Source organism: Ceratotherium simum, chromosome X (genome assembly GCF_057802395.1).
Source record: "Ceratotherium simum simum isolate JZ-2026a chromosome X, ASM5780239v1, whole genome shotgun sequence".
Lineage (NCBI taxonomy): Eukaryota > Metazoa > Chordata > Mammalia > Perissodactyla > Rhinocerotidae > Ceratotherium > Ceratotherium simum.
This window is the reverse complement of record NC_141940.1, coordinates 109,156,918-109,178,761: the sequence shown is the minus strand read 5'-3', so window position 1 is coordinate 109,178,761 and position 21,844 is coordinate 109,156,918. Positions and strand designations below refer to the sequence as shown.

The 21,844-nt window shown below is 37.2% G+C and overlaps 1 protein-coding gene and 1 non-coding gene across 6 annotated transcripts in view; both read left to right on the top strand.

Moving 5' to 3' along the window:
• Window positions 1–21,844, top strand: part of POLA1 (DNA polymerase alpha 1, catalytic subunit) — a 282,014-nt gene that overhangs the window by 34,255 nt on the left and 225,915 nt on the right. For all 5 annotated transcript variants that reach the window (XR_015550543.1, XM_087427087.1, XM_087427086.1 and 2 more), the window contains exons 17-26: window positions 3,037–3,098; window positions 4,804–4,893; window positions 6,835–6,951; window positions 8,190–8,365; window positions 10,472–10,601; window positions 11,093–11,212; window positions 12,305–12,404; window positions 14,124–14,248; window positions 18,913–19,062; window positions 19,474–19,596. Coding sequence is in view for 4 of the 5 variants with exons in the window: in XM_087427087.1 (XP_087283213.1) it covers window positions 3,037–3,098; window positions 4,804–4,893; window positions 6,835–6,951; window positions 8,190–8,365; window positions 10,472–10,601; window positions 11,093–11,212; window positions 12,305–12,404; window positions 14,124–14,248; window positions 18,913–19,062; window positions 19,474–19,596 (1,193 nt within the window). In the remaining variant the exon portion in view is untranslated. The remainder of the gene's footprint in view (window positions 1–3,036; window positions 3,099–4,803; window positions 4,894–6,834; window positions 6,952–8,189; window positions 8,366–10,471; window positions 10,602–11,092; window positions 11,213–12,304; window positions 12,405–14,123; window positions 14,249–18,912; window positions 19,063–19,473; window positions 19,597–21,844) is intronic.
• LOC147911985 (small Cajal body-specific RNA 24) lies at window positions 13,454–13,583 on the top strand. The gene has a single exon (XR_015550757.1).

Genomic DNA, 21,844 nt, shown 5'->3' with positions numbered 1-21,844 from the left:
GTGTCTTTTGATTGGAGAGTTCAATCTATTTACATTTAGTGTAATTATTGATATATGAGGGGCTTAATGTTGCTGTTTTATTGCTTATTTTCTGGTTCTTTTGCATTTCCTTTGTTTCTTGTCCCATGTGTTTCGGCCTGCCAGTTCAGTTTGGTTGTTCTGTCTTATGATTCTTTTAGTTTTCTCTTTATTCTGTATGATTTTGTTCTGATTATTTGTTTAGTGGTTACCTTGAGGTTTGTATAAAAAGTCTTGTGTATGAGATAGTCCATTATCTGATGGCCTCTTATTCCCTTTTACTAAGTCAATTTGATCTCTTTCCTCTTCCCCTTCTAAGTTATTCCTGTCACAACTTATTTTATCTTGTGTTGTGGTGTGTGTTGAAAGTTATGAGGTTATATTTATTTTTGATGAGATCCTTCCTTTGATCTTTGATTTTGGTATTTAAGTGGTTACTATCCTATTCCAGTGAAGATCTACTAAAAAAAGTAGATTTTTCTGATTTTGTCTACCTATTTTTCTCCTTGCTCCAAGCTTTGTATTCCCTTTCTCTTCTTTTTTTCTGGCGTGAGGGCCTTCTTGAGCATTTCTTGTAGTGGGGGTCTTGTGGCCATAAACTCCCTTAGCTTTTGTTTATCCAGGAAAGTTAATATTTCCCCATCATATTTGAAGGATATTTTTGCTGGATATAGTATTCTTGGCTGAAAGTTTTCGTCTTTCAGTGTTTTGAATATATCATTCCAGTCTCTCCTAGCCTGTAAAGTTTCTGTTGAGAAATCTGCTGAGAGCCTCATGGGAGTTCCTTTGTACGTTATTCTTTGTTTTTGTCTAGCTGCCCTTAATATTGTTTCTTTGTCATTGACCTTTGCCAGTTTTCCTACTATATGCCGTGGAGTGGGCCTTTGCCTGTTGCCATATTTAGGTGACCTGTTGGCTTCACTTACTGGTATTTCCTGCTCCTTCCCCAGATTTGGGAAGTTCTCAGCTATTATTTCCTTGAATAGGTTCTCTGTTCTCTTTCCCTCTCGAATACCTGTAATTCTTATGTTACATTTCCTAATTGAGTTGGATATTTCTGGGAGACTTTCTTCATTTCTTTTTAGTCTTAGTTCTCTCTCCTCCTCCATCTGGAGCATATCTGTATTCTTATCCTCTATAATGCTGATTCTTTCCTCCATACTGTCAGCTCTGTTCTTTAAAGATTCCATATTCTCCTTTGTCTACTCCATTGTGTTCTTCATTTCCATCAATACTGATTGGTTTTTCTTTATGATTTCAATCTCTTTTGTGACGAATCTCCTTATCTCGTTGAATTGTTTATCTGTGTTTTCTTGTATTTTGTTGAGCTTTTTTATGATAGCTATTTTGAATTCTCTGTCGGTTAAGTTATGGATTTTTGTGCCTTCAGGGTTAATTTCTGGGTGCTTGTAATTTTCCTCCTGGTCTGGTGATTTAATGTACTTTTGCATCATGGTTGCTGTATTGGCTTTGTTTTTCCTCATCTTGGAAATATCTGGTTGCAGTTTCCACCTGCTGTCACCGTGTGGGGGTCAAGGGCTGTGTAATCTGAGCCCCCTGCGCTTCGCCTCATTTTTGTTTTTTTAGATTCCATATGTCATATGATATTTGTCTTTCTCTGTCTGACTTATTTCACTTAGCATAATGCCCTCATGGTCTGCAAATGGCAAGATTTCCTTTTTTATGTCTGAATAATATTCCACTGTATAAAAATATACCACATTTTCTCTATCCATTCACCCATCGATGGACACGTAGGTTGCTTCTGTGTCTTGGCTATTGTAAATAATGCAGTGAACATGGAGGTGCAGACATCTTTTTGAGTTAGTGTTTTCATTTTCTTCAGATCAATACGCAGAAGTAGAATTGCTGGATCATATGGTGGTTGTATTTTTCATTTTTTGAAGAACCTCCATACTGCTTTCCATAGTGGCTGCACCAATTTACATTCCCACCAACAGTGCACAAGGATTCCCTTTTCTCCACATCCTCACCAACGCTTATTTCTTGTCTTTTTGCTGATAGCCATTCTAACAGGTATGAGGTGATATCTCATTGTGGTTTTGATTTGTATTTCTCTGATGATTAGTGATGTTTAGGCACCTTTTGATGTACCTGTTGGCCATCCGAATGTCTTCTCTGGAAAAAATGTCTATTCAGATCCTCTGCCCATTTTTTTTATTGGATTGTTTTTTTCCTATTGAGTTGTATAAGTTCCTTATGCATTTTGGATATTAACCCCCTATCAGATATATGATTTGCAGATATTTTCTCCTGTTGGGTAGGTTGCCTTTTCATTTTGTTGATGGTTTTCTTTGCTGTGCAGAAGCTTTTTACTTCAGTCCCACTTGTTTATTTTAGCTTTTGGTGTCAAATCCAAAAAAATCATTGCCAAGACTGATGTCAAGGAACTTATTGCCTTTGTTTTCTTCTAGGATTTTTATGGTTTCAGATCTTATGTTCAAATCTGTAATCCAGTTTAAGTTAATTTTTGTGTGTGGTGTAAGATAGTGGTCCAGTTTCATTCTTTTGCATGTGGCTGTCCAGTTTTCTCAACACCGTTTATTGAAGAGACTGTTGTTTCCCCATTGTATATTCTTGGCTCTTTTGTCATAAATTAGTTGACCATATGCATGGGTTTATTTCTGGGCTTTCTTTTCTGTTTTGATCTATATGTCTGTTTTTATGCCAATACCATACTGTTTTGATTCCTATAGCTTTGTAGTATAGTTTGAAATGAGGGAGCATGATACCTCCTGCTTTGTTCTTCTTTCTCAAGACTGCTTTGGCTATTTGGGGTCTTTTGTGGTTCCATTTTGATTTTAGGATTGTTTGTTTTGGCTTCTTTTGAGATCCCACAACATGACTAATGGAAATTCTTGATCCCCTTAACTCTTTAGGGGTTAGGGGGAATTTATTTATGTTTAAGACAGTTTCCATTCAGAAACATGCAATGTGGGTGTACTTGAAATTGGACTAAGATAGGTGTTGGAATCTTAATTTTTTTCCTTCTTACAGTTGTGTCTAAACCAAAGGACTGTATTTTTCCACATGCTTTCTTAGAAGACATTAAGAAAAAGGTAAAGAATTCATTATTTATTCCTTTTAAATATGAAGCATCTATTTGTTGAGAAAGAGAAAAGGAGGATGATGTGGATTAGTAGAAATAGACTATTTTTATGTTAATTTATTAGATCTATTTTTGCTAGATTGGACAATGACATTAATCCATTAAAAATGTATTAGAAATATAAAGCTAGAAACATTATTTAACAATGTTTAAATGTTTTACCACCTGAAAATAATGAGATTCTACACCATATTAGTAGATAGATGGGCTCAGACCCTCCTTCAGATAGCTTAATTGGAAGCTTTTCCAAAATGCACAATCTCATGATTATAGTTTTCGGAAAATGTTGGGTGGAACCCCTTCAGCCCCACACCCCAGCTTGAAGGGCAGCCAAGTGAAGTTGGGAATACTGTGGATATTAAAGGAGACATGTATTGGAAAGGTTGTTGTGGGATGGCCAGAATTGATTAGTGGTCTCTAAACTCCCAGTATACTCTGTGAAGAAGTTTTCATGGGTCTTTAGTAAAATAGAGGGAAAAAGTAGTATAATGTAGTGAGTTTTTCTCAAAGGTAAATGTATTCAATGTAAAGAGTTTCTTTTTTGGAGAGCATGTTTTTTTCTTTTATGAAATGCTTGTGTTGGCAAATTTGTAAGTTTTTTTTTTTTGGTGAGGAAGATTCCTCCTGAGCTAACATCTGTTGCCAATCTTCCTCTTTTTTTACTTGAGTAAGATTAGCCTTGGGCTAACATCTGTGCCAGTCTTCCTCTATTTTGTATGTGGGTCGCCACCTCAGCATGGCTGATGAGTGATGTAGGTCTGCGCCTGCAGTTGGAGTGTGCTGAACTTAACCACTACGTCACGGGGCTGGCCCCTGTTTTGTTTTTTTAACGTCTTCATTTGACAAAAGTTAACAACCTTGTCAAGTTCCACTTATTTTAAATTGTGGAAAAAATTTAAAAATCAAGAAGTCCAGTAGTCTGGGGGTACTGTTGGATCAGGCTATTATTTGTGAAGTACCCTAAATTCCCTATCCAAGTAAAATGACCTAGGAAAATTCCATTAGAATCTAACTGATATTTTTTAGCTGAGCTAGTTGTAGAAAACATAACCATCAACTTCCACTTTAAGAGATTCTTAATAAGAGCGGATCTTTTGAATACCTGATTTATATTCAGTAATCCAAGTGGAAACCTTTTGTGTGAAGATGGGGTTTTTTTTATGTGTAAGACACTTGTAATTCTTAAATGTGTGTTTGTTTTTAGTCTAGTCTCTTATTTATAGGTTCTTAGACCATGATTTGAGATTAGTTTATACAATCCTTGGAATTTCTTTCTGTGGTAAATACATAAACAATGAAGTCTACCAGGGATTATATAGGAAAATAAGTAATGTTTTTGATAGGTACTCTAATTCATATGCTATAAAATGTGTCCAGATGCCCAAGCCTGTCCCTATGGAGGGACATTTCTGCACTTGATAGTGCTCAGCACTTAAAATTTTGCTTCATTCACACGCTTATTTCTAGAATGAGCTCCCAAAAGACTTTGTACAATTATTACTGCGAAACCTGGAATCAGGAATTTCATTGCCGCATTTAGTTTTGAAATGAATGGTTTCTTTTATCCCTAAGAAATCTTACTCTGCTTGAACAAGGAGCCAAGGTATAGTACTTGAGAATAAAGAGTAAGTGACTGGTATGTTTTTATCTAACAGAATGTGAAGGTTGAGGTTGCTGCAACAGAAAGAACACTGCTAGGTTTTTTCCTTGCAAAAGTTCACAAAATTGATCCTGATATCATTGTGGTGAGTAGATGTTTGATCATGTCGTGGGGAAGCTCTTCATTCCTTAGTTCTTTTCAGTGTGACTTGAATGGTACTTTGTGAGCAGCAAAGACCCTTTTCAGAGTGAAATGACCCTATGAACTGATGGGAATTGCTATACTTTCTACTAACCGAAAGTGGAAAAGATCCTAGCCCACTGCAAGATAGTTTTTTTTTTCTTTGCAATAGAAAAGCAACTCATGAGTTATAGTTGAAGTTTAGGATACTCCAGTTATTTAACAGTTAGAGACCAGCCCATGAGTAAGTAAACTCATATCAACTGTTGGTATGTCAAATTTTGGCTTAGTGGCCTAGCTGTGTAGTGGTCACAGGAGGTGATTCCATTGGTTTGGTGCCAATCCCCAAACCATAAGTTTTTTACTTTTATGAGCTCGGTGGGTCTCTATGACATATTCCTTTGAGAGCTCAGGGTTAGGAATCGTTTTTTCTCTTGATGATCGGGTATGCTCCCACTAGACGGCGGGAGAGCTAATAATTCATTGAGTTGTCTTTGCCCCAGTTTTTAAGGATCATAAAGCAATGTTTTGCTTTTGTTTCCTCTGACCTTTCTTAGTTTGTAGGCTCCTTGATAGGAGTGCTTCCTTTTGTCTTTTTTCTGGGTTAACGGATCAGTCAAATTGTGCTTTTGTTTTTTTGGAGGAAGGTAGGATATAAATGCCTATATTTTAAATGTGATATTGGTAATTTGGTTATATTGAAGCCTTGCAAAAATGTTTGCCATGTATTTCTCCACGTTAATTTTGCTCTTGGACACCCTTCTTGGTGATGGTTATAGCTAAAACCGAGGGCCTGTGGGTTGTTACCAGTATCTCTGCACCCGCTTCCCTTTAGATATTTCAGGACCCATCTTGAAAGTACCAGGAAGATTCTGTCCACAGTGCCCTACTGTGGTGCTCTGGCTCAACACTAGGCCCTCACCCAGCCTCCACTAGCAGTCTCTCTCTTGGGCCCCAAGGAGATGTCGTGGTACCTAGGATACCTGTCCTGCCTTGAGGTGTTAGAGCCACGTCTGTGTGAGAAATCCAAACTGATATAAGAGAGAATCCTAATATGGGTTTGAGTCGTTAATCCCAGGCATGATAATTTGGAAATGTGACCTCCCCATGTCTTCTGGGTTTCTTAATATAATAGAGAAGATGGCCATAGATATATAGTGGTATATATTTTTAATTAAAATTAATAGCAAGTAAATCTGTTTATTGATCTGATTTATTTTAAACTTCATCTAGTTTTTAAATAAACATGGGCATTGAATCATATTATTCACCTGATGGAGATTATCATTATAGACATGGAAAATTTGGTTGCATTTTTGAGATATTTTCTACTTGGTATAATTTTGTTTCCTTGTTTTTAACAAGTTTCTTATTTGAACTATCGAGTGGTATTATATGTTTTGTTGCGTGTTGGTTAAGAGCCTAAGTCAGTAGTATTTGAACTCGGTTCTTTAAGAAGAAACTAGATGCAGTTCCTGAGTTTTCTAAGTCTGTGTAAACTGTCACACAGCACAAGCGTGTTCTCAGTTTTTAAGTGAAATGGAATTGTTTGAATACAGCTTTTACTGATCACATAAAAAGTATGGGACATTAAAATTTACATTTGCCTCTGAGACTGTGAGACATGAGCTGCAAATTAAAAGACATCATGTGAACCTTGCATCAATTAGGATGAAATAAAGTTTATTCAAGCAATCTGCTTAGCAGCCTTGTTAATGTCAAGGCTAATGAATGCTGCTGATGAATAAATTCCTGAAGAAGAAAGGACCCCAATCGGAGGTAAGCTCATGATGCCTTCAATTAGACACCAGAAAAAGAAAGGGCAAAGAAATTCTATGCATATGAAGGTAAATCATCTAATTTGCGTTTGTTATAATGTTATTGGCTGCCTTCTTTTTCTGACTAGGGTCATAATATTTATGGGTTTGAACTGGAAGTGCTACTGCAGAGAATTAATATGTGCAAAGTTCCTCACTGGTCCAAGATAGGTCGACTGAAGCGATCCAACATGCCAAAGCTTGGGGTAATAATAATTTTCAAAATCTTACTTCTTTATTTGCTTTCTTTATGTGCAGTAGCTACCAGGGAATGCACTGTGCTTCTTTGACTAAGAATTGGTTGTCTTGTTATAGGACATTTTGACTTGGTCACTAAACATCTTTTCATTTGAGTACAGCATTTTATTGGTAAAAGCCAATGGTAATTTTTAAAATCAGCTGTTAGAATCTAGAGACAGCACATGAATGTTACCTCAACTTTGGCATTACCAAAGCACTAGCCCTTAAAGCAGAGTTGCAGGGTTCAGAAATCACTGAGTGTTATCATTCAGGAAAGAGATGGGAAGAAGAATGGGAGGGAGCTGACATTGAATATAGAAGAAGGCAGTGGGCTGAGTGCCTTCTGTGTAGTTATCTTTCACAGCAACTCCAGTTTTATTGTACATTCTCACAGGGGTAACAACTTGTTCAAGATCGTAGAGTTAGTAAGGGGAAGAACTGAGACTTTGAACCTTGGCCTGTCTGACTTTTCTAAAGCCTGTATCCTTTTCATTCTACCTGCTTGCTTCACTTAGGCATGTTTCGGTGGTTTTTGTATGGAGTGCCTTCATTTCCTAAACCTGATACTGCTCAGTGCTTGAAATCTTATTTTACCTAAAGCTTGTAAATAAAATGGGCTTGTTGCCTCATCAGAGAAGGTAGGAATCTGTACATTTTATAATGCTCTCCAGAGAAATCTGTTGCTACAGATTGGAGTTAGGGCCATTGCTCTTGCTTCTTTTCCTATTTATATCTTTAAGGTGATAGAGTCATTATTAACACTTCATCCAAACACTTGCTTTACTAACTGCTTACTCCCTTCAAGGTTTTCTTTATATGGCATCTTCTCAGTGAGATCTACTCTGAGCACCCTATTTAAGATGCAGCCCCCTAAATTCCTTGTTTCCCTCACCCTGTTCTACCATTTCTCTTTTCCATATACTTATAACCTCCTAAAATGATGTGGTTTCTTGTTTATAATGTCTGTTTTTTATTGTATATTTCAAGGGAGATCAGGAATCTTTTCTCTTTTGCTTAAAGCTGTATCCCGAGTGCCTAGAATAGTGTCATTCAAAAATGTTTGATTGATGGCTGAATGAATGGATGAATGGAAGAATGAGAGTTTCCTCATTGTAATTTTGGGGTTAGCCTCAAAGCAAGTTCAAACGAAATGTTCTCAGTGTCTGTTCTTCCATGGGATTTGCTTTTTGTCCTCCCCTTGTAGGGCAGGAGTGGATTTGGTGAAAGAAATGCTACCTGTGGCCGAATGATCTGTGATGTGGAAATTTCGGCAAAGGAATTGATTCGTTGTAAAAGCTACCATTTGTCTGAACTTGTTCAACAGATTCTGAAAACTGAAAGGGTTGTAATCCCAATGGAAAATGTACAAAATATGTACAGGTATGATCCTGGATGCTTCAGAATTTGTCTTGAAATTAGCAACAGCATGATGCAAGTGTCATCCTTAGGCTGGAGGGATAGGAGTGTGTGGTGTGTGGTGCTACAGAGGGAAAAATTGTGTTCAAGTCAGCACCACCATCTCCATTACTTTAATAATTTGAACTATTTTGCCTCTTGAATTATTCTAATTTGATCACTTTATCTCCATCTCCCTCACTTATCTTAACACGGTCTTGATGTTTTCTGAGAGCAGGTTGGAAATTGATGTGATCTTTAGGTTTCTACCCTGAATTCATTAATTCAGGAATTAGTGTAAATATTTTGGAAGTGTAAAAACTGAGAAATCATTAAGTTATTTAGAGATACTGCTTAATTATTTCTTTCTTTCCAGCTTTATTGAGGTAAAATTGACAAAAATGGTATATTTTTAAGATGTACAACTCCATGTTTGATATACATTACATTGTGAAATAATCACCACAGTCAAACTAATTAACATATCCATCACCTCACATAGTTACTATTTGTTTTCTTTCTTTGTGGTGAGAACACTTCAGATTTACTCTCTTAGCAAACTTCAAGTATACAATATTGTTTCCTGTAGTCACATTGCTGCACCTTAGATCTCCAGAATTTATTCATTTTGTGTAATTGAAACTTTGATTATTTCTTAAATAAGATTTCTTTTACCCCTCTGGCCACTTCTCATTCTCTTTCTGACTGTGCTCCCTCTAAGTGATCTCATCAAGTCTCGGGAATTTCAATACTATGTGGATACTGGTGCCTCCCATCTGCATATCTGCAGCTTAAACCTCTCCCCTGAATTCCAGACTCATGTTCTACTTGATGTCTAATTTGAATCACCTCCAGCTTAACTTTTTCAAAAACTGAGCTCCTGATCTTCTCCGCTAGGTTCCTCTTGTAGTCTTTCCTTAAGTAATGGCAACTCTTATTTTTCCAGTACTGCTGGAAACCTCCAAAGTCATCCTCAGCCCCAAACCTCTGAGGCATCTATGATTCCTCTCTCTGATATCCTACGTTCCATCCATCAGGAAATCCTGTCAGCTCTATCGTCAAAATATGTCTAGATCTGACTTCTTCTTTTCCCCTCCATTGGACCCACCCTGCCAAGCCACCATCCTTTTTCCCCTGGATTTCTGGCTCTTATATTAGCCTCCTCACTGGTCTCCTTGCTTTTGCCCTTGACCCTTTTGCTATCTGTTCTCAACTGAGGAACTAGAGTTATTCTGCTCAAGTTAAGTCAGATATGACACTCTGCTCAAAATCTTCCAGTGACTTTCTGTTTCATTCAGAGTAAAAACCAAAGTCCTTATTTTGACTTACAAGGTCCTATCAGTGTGTCTCTCTGCCGTTAACTCTGTCCTTATTTTCTACTGCTCTCTCCATCATTCTGTCTGTTCCAGCCATTGGTCTCCTTCCTGGTCCTGGAACTGCCAGATTTGCACTCAGCTCAGGGCCTTTGAATGTGCTGTTCTGTCTGCCTGGAATGCTCTTCCCTGAGATATCCATCCACAAGGATTGCCCCCTCACCTCTTCCAGGTCTTTGTTCTCAGTGAACTCTTCCCCGGTTCCCTAACTATAATTTCAGTCTCTGCTCCTGACACTTAGTATTCCTTTTGCTTCTTAATTTTTTCTCCTTGACACTTAGCATTATGTAACATACCATATATTTAATTTTTTATTTATACTCTGTCTCCCCCATGAGGACATAAGCCCCATGAGGACAGGAATTTTTGTCTTGGTCACAGCCGGCATGGCACGTAGTAGGCATGTAATGTATACTTACTGGATGGAATGAATGAAAGGATTTAGGTGGTTTTCAGGTTGTAGTTAACACATAAGTTCACTTCATCTTTGTGGGATTTTTTTTGTGTTTTGGAGAAGGACATTGGGATCAACGGTATGAATGAATTCCTAGTTACATACCGACCTTATTTTAAATTGTTTCCAAAGCTGAGATGCAGTTGCTCTGAAGTTACTTATATCTTATACCGCCAATTTTTTGTAATATTTTATGAAGTTCTGATTATAGTCATTGTTTCTTTTAATTACTTGATTCTGTTTCATTCTTACTTTGCTGTACAGTGAATCTTCTCATCTGTTGTACCTGTTGGAACACACCTGGAAAGATGCCAGGTTCATTTTGCAGATCATGTGTGAGCTAAATGTTCTTCCATTAGCATTGCAGATCACTAACATCGCTGGGAACATTATGGTAAATTTAACTTAGAAAGGGGGAGAAAGCATTTCCTGTTGGATTCAGTGTTTGCTTGGGGTAGTTGTTATATGATAATGAGTCTAAATGCATGCTTATAAAATGAGTAACTTGTATTCTGGAAGCTGGGCTTCTTTTGTAAAATGAAGAACTGGTTGGGAGAAGGGGAGGAAAGCCAGGTGCAGTATGCTGAAATTTGAGTGGATATAAAGATCATCTCTAACATCTGGATGTGTCTGATTTGTGGAGTGGTCCATTTGGGAGTAAAGAAATAGCCCAAGTTGTCAATATTTTAAGCTCTGTTTGTCTCCTTTTAACTATAATGCTTAGAGAAAATGCTAGAAATAATTTAGTACCTTTGTTTTTTTAAGCAGCCCTTCTTATGAGGAATGATTTTGAAGGAGGTGCTATGATTAAATCTGCCAACTCAAAGTTGCTTTTGTTTGTTGTGGTTTTAAGCTCAAATTTAAAAAGGAAATTCTATTTAATAGTCTAGGACGCTGATGGGTGGACGATCTGAGCGTAACGAGTTCTTGTTGCTTCATGCATTTTATGAAAACAACTATATTGTGCCTGACAAGCAGATTTTCAGAAAGCCTCAGCAAAAACTGGTGGGTCCAAAATTGTATAGTGTTTTGCCTTTTCTTATCCCTCCCCCCTTTTATTACCTACATACCTTTTTTTTGCTGTGATAACATCTGCTTCCAAAATATTCAATCCCCTGTATACTGTAGAAACCATGCCAAGTTTGTTCTGTTGTATTTGTTTGGTCATTTCCTTCTCCACTTTTCTCTGTACAGGTAAAAATTATTCGTGAAAAATGAAATTTTTGAGGGAGGTATTAGGCCTCCCTGGTGGGTGAGCCTACATGGAAAGTGTTTTGCCGCCTTAGCCCTATCCAAAGTTAGATGCCAGTTAAACCTTTTATTTACTTAAACCCATGAACCTTTATTTTTGTGTTGCATTGTTGCATTTTTTTGTACTAGTAGGATTAAGGTCACCACAATCAGGTTTTTGAAGTGGCCTTCATCACATTGGAGCTAAACTTAGCTACTATTTTATCAACACTGATAGTACTTGATTCAGAGTGGGAATTTCATGTTAAAATGATTCAGATTCTTGTGTTTGCTTGTTTTATGCACATTATCAAAATTTGTGTAGGGGATATTAACTTAGAGGAGTTTATTTGAATTCTGCTTAGGTATTGAATGTTGGCCATTGATAAACTACTTGGGAATGGATTTTCAGTATATGAACATACTTGTTTTAAGGTGTCCATATTAATAATGAGAATAATGATAATACCTATATGAAATATTTTGTATTTTTACTTCACGAATGTTAGGGTAGTGAATTTAAGAGCACTCTTGGACAGTCTCAAATTTTATGTAATATGAAGAGTTGTATTTTTAGTATCCATTAATTTAAAAATAAGTTTCTATGAATTCAGAAACATTTTAAGGTAGGATTTGCATATTTATTAACTCAGAGATAGAGTATTTGTTTCAGTAACTACCATGCTTGACATTCATTTGGATTCATGAACATATTACAATAACTGTCTTTCCCCACAGGTAGGACTACTAACTAAAAGTAAAGAATGTTTGTTAGAACTGTGACTGCAGTTGGAAAAGGGGGAATCATAAAACTTCGTAATTAATTAGTTACCAGCTGGTGAAGTTATCTTTCCATTTGATTATTAGGGAGATGAAGATGAAGACATTGATGGAGATACCAATAAATATAAGAAAGGACGGAAGAAAGCAGCTTATGCTGGAGGCTTGGTGTTGGAGCCCAAAGTTGGTGAGGCTGGCCAGTGGGTTGGTTTGCCACGTGTGTTAAGGAATTTCTTAATACAGAGCTAGGCTTGAGAAACTAGGAGACCTGAGTATTTTGTAGGTTAGCAAATAGATCTCATGGTGACCTTATTTTTTATCTTATATTCATGTGAAAATCTTGTTTGCCAGTCACCTGACATGGAATTAATATGAATTTTTTTGCTGTGTTCCAAGAAAGCTTTATTTATGGACATTGCAATTTCAGTTTTGTGTAATTTTCATGTATCATGAAGTGTTCTGTTTTTGATTTTTTTCAACCATTTAAAAGATGTAAAAACTATTCTCAGCTCGTGCGTGATACAAAAAGAGGGGGTAGGCTGGATTTGGTCTGCACATAGTTTGCCAACCCCTGGCCCCAGTATATGGCTATTTGTCTTGTGGTAGGAGCACCTCTGTCTTCTCTCATCCACCCTTGGAGGGTGGGCTCCACCTCTGCCCCACATGCCAGGACCAGTTCAGTTGGACAGCAAAGTTAAAGAAAGTACAGACAGTAACCACCAAATTGAACTTGAACAGGAGACTAACTTTTCCCTGTCGTGAATGACAGATGTTTCGTCATACACAGAGCTAGAATCTTTTTTTTTAACCATCTTAACCATTTTTAAGTGTACAGTTGAGTATTGTTAACTATATTCACACTGTTGTACAGGAATTAATGTGAATTTTATCAAGTAACTTGAACTCTGAGTAAGAGACATTTTTGACAAAAGCAATTTTATTATTAGTTGTAATGAAACAGATTAGTGGTCCTTTGGCGTTAGATAGATCTGGGCTGGAATTCTGCTGTGGGATCTTGGGCTGCTTGTTTAACCTCTGTAAGCCTCAGTTTCCTCTTCTTTAAAATGGAGATAAGAAGAACATCTACCACACAGAGATTTAAGGAATAAAGATGATTTTATAGTGCCTTATTTTAAAGATGATTTTATTCCTTTATAGGAATAAAGGTGTTTAGTATAGTGCCTGACACAGAGTAAGCTATCAGTATGTTTGCTGTTGTTATTATTGTCTTAATAGTGGACATTTATTTTTATTCAGTTTCTTCTCAAGGTGAAGATAACTCTTTATAAATGTCCTAGAGAAGTATAGTAGCTTTCTGTTCACCCTTTGCAAGTAAAAAGGGTGGATCGTTCCACTACTGACATTTATATATACATCTCTTGTCTGATTTTAGCACAGTTTGTGTACAGGTAAATGGGCTGCCCATTTTATTCTTTGAGGGTGTGATTGTAAAAGATATATATATAACCACTCATTGGCATAAATCACTAGACATTTTGGGGGTGGGGGCGGGGGTGAGAGTGGTAGAGTAGGTGAGAGGGAATGCTTGCTTGAAGGAGAATTTAACCACATTTTTTGAAATGGATATGAGACCTGTCAAAAGTAATTGATACAGGAAGGTGTTTGCCCATAATAATGGTGTGCTTTGGGGACTGCTGGGGAAAGGACCGGATGTAGCTGGTTTCAAAGGCAAGACAGGATCTTCATTTGTGACCTGAGTTTTCACTCTAATCCAAATCATTTTTATGGAGCGGTAGTCAACTCCTTTTTTCCTTTTGTCTACCTCACAGCTCTGGATAGTATATAGTTTCTAATAGACTTTGTACTATAGTACTTCTAATGTGATATTTGGACAAATCTTTTTTTTTTAGACTTTTTATGACATTATATGGCTTTTTTATTTCAGGTTTTTATGATAAGTTCATTTTGCTTCTGGACTTCAACAGTTTATATCCTTCCATCATTCAGGAATTCAACATTTGTTTTACAACAGTGCAAAGAGTTGCTTCAGAGACACAGAGAGTTACAGAGGTTTGTATTCGCCTGGGGGCTCTTGAAATTGAGATTAAAAGTAGTGCTTAAAGAAGGAAGAGAACCAAAGGGGTTAGCATTCTAGTTTTTCCTTTTAAAAGATACATTATGTCCTTTCTTAGTTGTCAAAAAAGGAGGAGGTTTGATTAGAAGGAGACTCAGACTGGTTCAGTATCTTTTTTACTTAACAGCTTTATTGAGATATAATTCACGTACCATACAGTTTACCCATTTAAAGTGTACAATTTAATGGCTGTTAGTGTAATCATAGAGTTTGCAACCTTCACCACAGTCAATTTTAGGACATTTTCATTACTCCCCAAAGAAATCCCTACCTTTTAGCTATAACCGTCCTCAATTCCTCCATCCCTCCCAAATCTAGGCACCACTAATATTTCTGTCTCTATAGATTTGTGTATTTTGGACATTTTATATAAATGGAATCATGTGTGACCTTTTGTGTCTGGCTTATTTCACTTAGCATACTGTTTTCAAGATTCATCCATGTTTTAGCATGTATTAGTACTTCAGTCCTTTTTACTGCTGAATAATATTCCATCGTATGGCTATATATCACATTTTGTTTATTTTAGAGTCATATTGTCAATTTATGCAAAAATGCTCACTGGGGTTTTGATAGAGATTGTATTGGATCTGTAAATCAATTTGGGGAGTATTGCCATCTTAACAATATTCTTCCAGTCCACGAAAATAGTCTTTCTATTTATTTAGGTCTTTAATTTCTTTCAACGATGTTTTCTAGTTTTCAGTGTACAAGTCTTACACTTCTTTTATTAAATTTATTCTTAAATATTTCATTCTTTTTGATGCTGTTCTAAATAGAATTGTTTTCTATAATTTAATTTTTGGATTGTTCATTGCTGGCTTATAGAAATATAATTAATTTTTGTACATTGATCTTATATCCTGCAACCTTGCTGAACTCATTTATTAGTTCTAATAGTTTTGTGGATTTCTTTGGATTTTCTGTATACAAGATCATGTTATTTGTGAATAGAGATAGTTTTAATTCTTCCTTTCCGATCTGGATGCCTTATATTTCTTTTTCTTGCCTAATTGCCCTGACTAGAACCTCCAGTACGATGTTGAATAGAAGTGGCAGGAGCGGATATCCTTGTCTTATTCCTGATCTTATGGGGAAAGTATACAGTCTTTTACCATTAAGTATGATGTTAACTGTGGATTTTCCATAGATGGGCTTTATCAGGTTGGGGAATTACCCTTCTGTTCCTAGTTTGTTGAGTGTTTTTATCATGAAAGGGTGTTGGATTTTTGTCAAATACTTTTTCTGCATCTATTAAGATGATCATGTGGTTTTTGTCATTTATTCCTTTAATATGGTGTATTACATTGATTTTTGTATGTTGAACCAGCCTGCGTTCCTGGGATAAATCCCACTTGGTTTTGGTGTTTGGTGTATAATCCATTTTATATATTGCTAGATTTGATTTACTAGTATTTTGTTGAGGAATTTTGTGTCTGTATTTGATTACTAATTCAATCTCTTGTTATAGATCTATTCAGATTTTCTATTTCTTCTTGAGTCAGTTTTGGCAGTTTGTATCTTTCTAGGGATTCATCCATTTCATGTAGGTTATCTAATTTGTTTCCATAAAATTGTCCATAATATTCCCTTATAATCATTTTCATTTCTTTAAGGTCCGTAGTAGTGTCCTTCTTTTATTCCTGATTTTAGTAATTTGAGTCTTCTTTTTTTCTTTGACAGTATAGCTAAAAGTTTGTCACTTTTGTTGATCTTTTCAAAGAAGTAACTTTGGTTTCCTTGATTTTCTCTATTGCTTTTCTGTTCTCTGTTTCATTTATTTTCACTCTATCTAATCTTTATTACTTCCTTCTTTCTGCTTTCTTTGGTTTGGTTTAGTTTGCTCTTCTTTTTCTAGTTTCTTAAGGTGGAAGATTAGGTTATTGATTTGAGATCTTCTCTTTTAATATAGGTGTTTACAACTATAAATTTCCTTACAAGCACTGCTTTAGCTTCATCCCATACATTTTGGTATGTCCCACATGGCTTTTTATAGTCAGTCCCCTCTCCTATCAGTCAACCGTTGATCTGACTTCTATCACTATAGCTTAATTTTGCCTGTTCTAGAACTTCATATAAATGGAGTGATACAGTATGTACTCTTTTGTGTCTGGCTTTTTTGTTCAACATAGTGTTATTGAGATTCCTCCATGTTGTTGCATTATTAGTAGTTCTTTCCTTTTTATTGCTGAGAAGATTCCACATTTTGTTTATTTATTCTCCTGAGATGAGCATTTGGAGTGTTTTCATTTTTTGGCTATTATGAATAAAGCTGCTGTGAACATTACCTTTTGTGGACGTGTGCTTTCATTTTTGAGGTGTAAATACCTAGGGAGTGAATTTGCTGGTTTGCATGGGAAGTGTATATTTAACTTGATAAGAAACTTTCAAATTGTTTTCCTAAGTAGTTGTACCATTTTACACTCCCACCAGCCATGTATGCGACTTGTTCCCCATCATCTCCAACACTTGCTATTTTAGCCATGAAAGCATTTCTTAATGATTCTGCTCACTAAACAGCCTTTTTAAAAGAATCTTTTGGAATTGTCTCGCATGGATTTTAATCTAACTAGTGATCATTCAGTCAACAGTTTTATGTAGGGCTTAATAACTTAATGTGTGGTTCTTCATATATAAAACTTATACAATTGACTGTCAGTGGGGAATTTGATTACAGTTGGTTCTCCAGCAGTAAAAGATAAATTAACATATTATCTCTGTATGTTGTTTTTCTCTGCTTCTTTGTACACATGGCAGAAGATGTCTGTTTGCCCTCTAGCTCGTGTACTTACATGTCTTTTAGTTCCAACCACATGCTTGGGAGCTGTTTTTCAGTTCCAATTCTGTATTCCCAGAAGAGAGAATCTTATAGTCGTGCCTAGATTGGTGAGCATGCCTGGTCCTATCAAGTATGAAAACAGGAGTGAGTTCACAGAGTGCAAATATGGCTGCTAAGGATGGGCCTTTCTGTGGGAATAGGGGATAATTTTACAGAGAAGGTACAGTCGTCCCTCGGTATACGCAGGGGATTGGTTCCAGGACGCTCCTCAGATACCAGAGTCTGCGGGTGCTCAAGTCCCTTAGTTGGCCCTCTGTATCTGCGCATTTCACATCTGCAGATTCAACCAACTGCAGATCTGAAGCATAGTACAGTCTCCACAGTTGATTGAATCCGTGAATGTGGAACCCACGGATATGGAGGGCCGACTGTATTGGGTAGACATCCCCAAAAGGTAGTAACTGCATTCAATTAATAATATTCTTTGGGCTCTGTCCTGCTACTGTGTCAGCATTGTGATAATTATCATTACTCGGCACCCCATCCACTGCCACCATTTTGTTTATTTGAGCTTTCCAGTTTGGATCCTGGATATATAATAGAATGATTTCAGAGTTGGAAGGGACCTTAGAGGTCATCTAAGAAATATTATACATGTAGCAATTTATAGGTTCTATATCATTTTCCTGTGCAGTACCTCATTTGGTCTTCAGAACAGCTAGTGCCACACAGCTAGTGGTGGTTGAGCTGGGCATGGATTGTAAATTTCCTGGCCCTAAATCCTTTCACTTATCTGACCACCATAGTTGCTGTAAATAAATTGTAATGTGTACCAAGATCTCTTTAGTTGGTTTACTGTCATCATCTGCTATATTGGAAAACAATAGGTCCCTGTTACTATTGTAAGATGGTTCATTTGAAGATATTGATCTTTATAAAATCAGATAACTTTGTAAAGGCTGGGTTATCAAATGGCATTGACTTGACATACTTTAAGCCAAGAGGTTTATTTTTAATTCTGAACCTTTGAAAGGGCAAACGTGCCTGGCTTTTCTTTGCAGCCTGTTAATAGAATTAATGGAGGCTTGAGAAAAATGGTCTAATGCTTTCCTTGCTTTTTCCTGCTGTAAATTTTAATATAAGAAGACTGCTGGTTGCTTTGTGTTGCTATTCTACTGATTGCAAAGCAATTTATAGATGAAAGGTACCACATAAATGCTAAGGAATATATATGTATTATTTTTTAGAAATGTCATGGCCTATTTAAATATGTGCTCCAAATTCCTAAAAGAAATTTGCTGATTTAGAATTTAGACTTTTATTTTTTAGTCTAAAACATTTACAATGATTGCTATGATTCTATATAGTTTTAAAAATTCTATACCATTTTGTTTGGTAGTACACATGACTTAAAACAGTAGTTTAGCTGCTTTTTTTTTTGAATCCTAGAGGTTTCTCTTAGTGTTTTTATTTTAAAAGCAATTTCCCCAAACATGTTGCTCCCCAATTGTTGAAGAGAGGAGAGGAGCATGTGTAAAAATTCATCCCTTTAAGTGATATCTACATTTGTCAGTAACTAGAGGGGTGGGAGATACTGAGAATGACGGGCTCATAGAACTGGGAGAAGAGAGGGCAGTATTGACTTGTTGTGCAACGATCTCAGCTCTTTTTTCTACCACCCGTGCATTGCTGATCTTTGCTTATATAAGAAAGTAGATTTTCAAGATGCGATCATGAGGTCAAGCTCCCACAAGATATTATTTTAGAAATTTATTTCACGAAAGTTTGATTTGTCTGAAATTTCTGTTGTGTGTTCATCAGGATGGAGAACAAGAACAGATCCCTGAGCTGCCAGATCCAAGCTTAGAAATGGGCATTTTGCCCAGAGAGATCCGGAAACTGGTAGAGCGGAGAAAACAAGTCAAACAGCTAATGAAACAGCAAGATTTAAATCCAGACCTTGTTCTTCAGGTATATCTTTTCACTTAGAGACATCTGAGTGACAGTCTCAGCTTTTAGAATTTGATTATTTAGGAGTGATTTAAACAAGATGCTGTGGGCAAATACATGTGCTTATTTTAAGTTTATGGGTAGGAAACCATTCGAAAACACTAGAATGCCTCAGAATGGAAGGCATCTCTATCTGCAAAGCTGTATCTGAGCAAGATCCTTCTGACTTCTGGGAGTGTTGGAGTCTGTGTTTACTTGCTTCTAGGAGGTCAGGGAATCATGGATCTGGGAGGACAGGTAGAGTGTGTTAAGAGTTTTTTCAGAGATATTGAGAGTTTCTCCTTCTCATTGGTGATCTAGAGAGGCATCTAATGTAATGTTTAAGCATCTGCAAATATTGTTGTTTGTCTTTTGTCCTTGTGTGGCCTGCAGTATGACATCCGACAGAAGGCTTTGAAGCTCACGGCAAACAGTATGTACGGCTGCCTGGGATTTTCCTACAGCAGATTTTATGCGAAACCACTGGCTGCTTTGGTGACATACAAAGGAAGGGAGGTAAATAGCATAACATTCACATTTCTGAAAATGAGAGTATTTTTAACTATACGTGTTATAGTGTGGGAGAGCCAACTTTGTTGCCTAGCTGTTAGTTATACAGCTTCAAATACTCCTTTCTCAGGGCAAATTTGAGACAGATAGGCTTTTATATAAGGATTCATTCATTCATCCATGAAGTGTGTGTGTATTTATTGAGCATCTATTATGTGGCAGGCATTGTTCTAGGCTCTGGGGATAGAGTGATGAGCAAGTAGTGAAAGATCCCTGCATCATGAGGCTCACATTCTACTTAGGGTAGGGGGTGTAGAGGGGCATGCATTGGGGACTTGGGGCAGGGAGAGAGTAGTTTGGGAAGACAGCCTGTAAATATAAGTGAATAAACAAATACAAAAAATAACTAAGAGAATACGATAGAAGTAAATGTTGTGCAGATAATTAAAACAGGGTGGTGGGCTAGAGAATGTTAAGATGGCTTGTTTAGATTGGTCAGAGAAGGCTTCTTTAGGAGGCAACATGAATGAGACCTAAGTGTCATAAGGGAGCTAGTTTTTTTGCTGATGTGTTAGGTTGGAGTGTGAGGGAAAGGAAGAAATCAACGAGGATGCCTCCATTTTTGTCTTATAGCTGGTTAGCTAGTGGAGCCATTTACTAAGATGGAGAAATCTGGGAGAGAGGGATTAAGAGTTCTATCTTGACTGTGTTACCTTTGAGGTTTGTAATAGATCTCTAGGCATATTAAGTAGGCGGTTGGATGTAAAAGTCCACGATTCCAGGAATATATCAGGACTGGAGTTATGGATTGAGAGTTATTGGCTTTGGAAAGATGGGCCAGATACCAAACAGATTTGAAGTGCTGTCACTTTGTAAACATGAACTTCACCTGCTTTAGCACCACGTGCATGGGTTTTTCTTAATTTGTAAAAGAATAGTTACCTTAAATATTAATTCCATTTAACTCCAGTAAACTATTGATTCCTGTCCGTGGATTTAAGACTACTCAGTATTAAGGAGGTAGTTGGTGGTTATGGGCAGAATGTTCGTATTGGGGGTCTTGACTCAGAATACTCTAGAGCAGGAGTTGGCAAACTACAGCCCATGGGCCAAATCCAGCCTGCCATCTATTTTTGTAGATAAAGTTTTTTTGGATCACAGCCACACTCTCGTTTATGTATCATCTGTGGTTGCTTTTGCGTTACAACAGCAGAGTTGAATAGTCAAAATCAAGACTTGCATGGCCTGCAAAGCCTAAAATATTTAATCTCTGGCCCTTTTCAGAAAAAAATGGCTGATCCCTGCTTCAGAGTCTAGAGCAGTGCAGTCCAATAGAACTTTGAGATGATGAAAATGTTCTCCATCTGCACTCTCCAACACAATAGCTGCTAGCCTCAAGTGGCTAGGGAGCATGTGCCAGCTAGCTGAGGAACTAAATTTTGAGTTTTATTTAATTATAGTTAAAATAAATTTAACTTTAAGTAGCCACATGTGGCTAGTGGCTACTATAGTGGACAGCACACGTTTAGCTGGCGTGAAACAGGATGTTCAGAACTGCTCTTCTGTTGGCAGCCCTATCTTGGCTTAGGGCGCTGTGAGGAAGGGAAAACCGTGTATTGGACACCAGTGACATGTGAGAAGCTTTCAGAGGCATTATTTCATTAAAACCTCACAAGAGGGCCGGCCCCGTGGCTTAGCGGTTAAGTGCGCGCGCTCCGCTGCTGGTGGCCCAGGTTCGGATCCCGGGCGCGCACCGACGCACCGCTTCTCCGGCCATGCTGAGGCCGCATCCCACATACAGCAACTAGAAGGATGTGCAACTATGACATACAACTATCTACTGGGGCTTTGGGGGGGGGAACCTCACAAGAATCCATTGATATAGATAGTATTGTTCCCATTTTACAGATGAGGAAGCTAAACTCAAAGAGGTGAAGTATACCAAGTGACTATTTTGAATTAGAATCCATATCTTGCGGATTGTAAGGCTTTTACTACATAGGGGTTGTCTGCCCCAGCTCAGAATATCTTTCATGACTGTGCTTCTGCTTTATATTCTACCTCTTATTCCTGAAAGAACATCTTTTTCAATACTCATCTCAAGACACAGGCCTTTTTACATAAAAAGATATAGGTGTTTTAGGGGCTAGTTGAAGTGAGGGTAGGATGTTTTCAGTTTCTTAGGCTAAGTTTACTTCAAAATTATTTAAATTTTATTTCTGTATGTGTATCCAGTGGCTTCTGATAGAATACC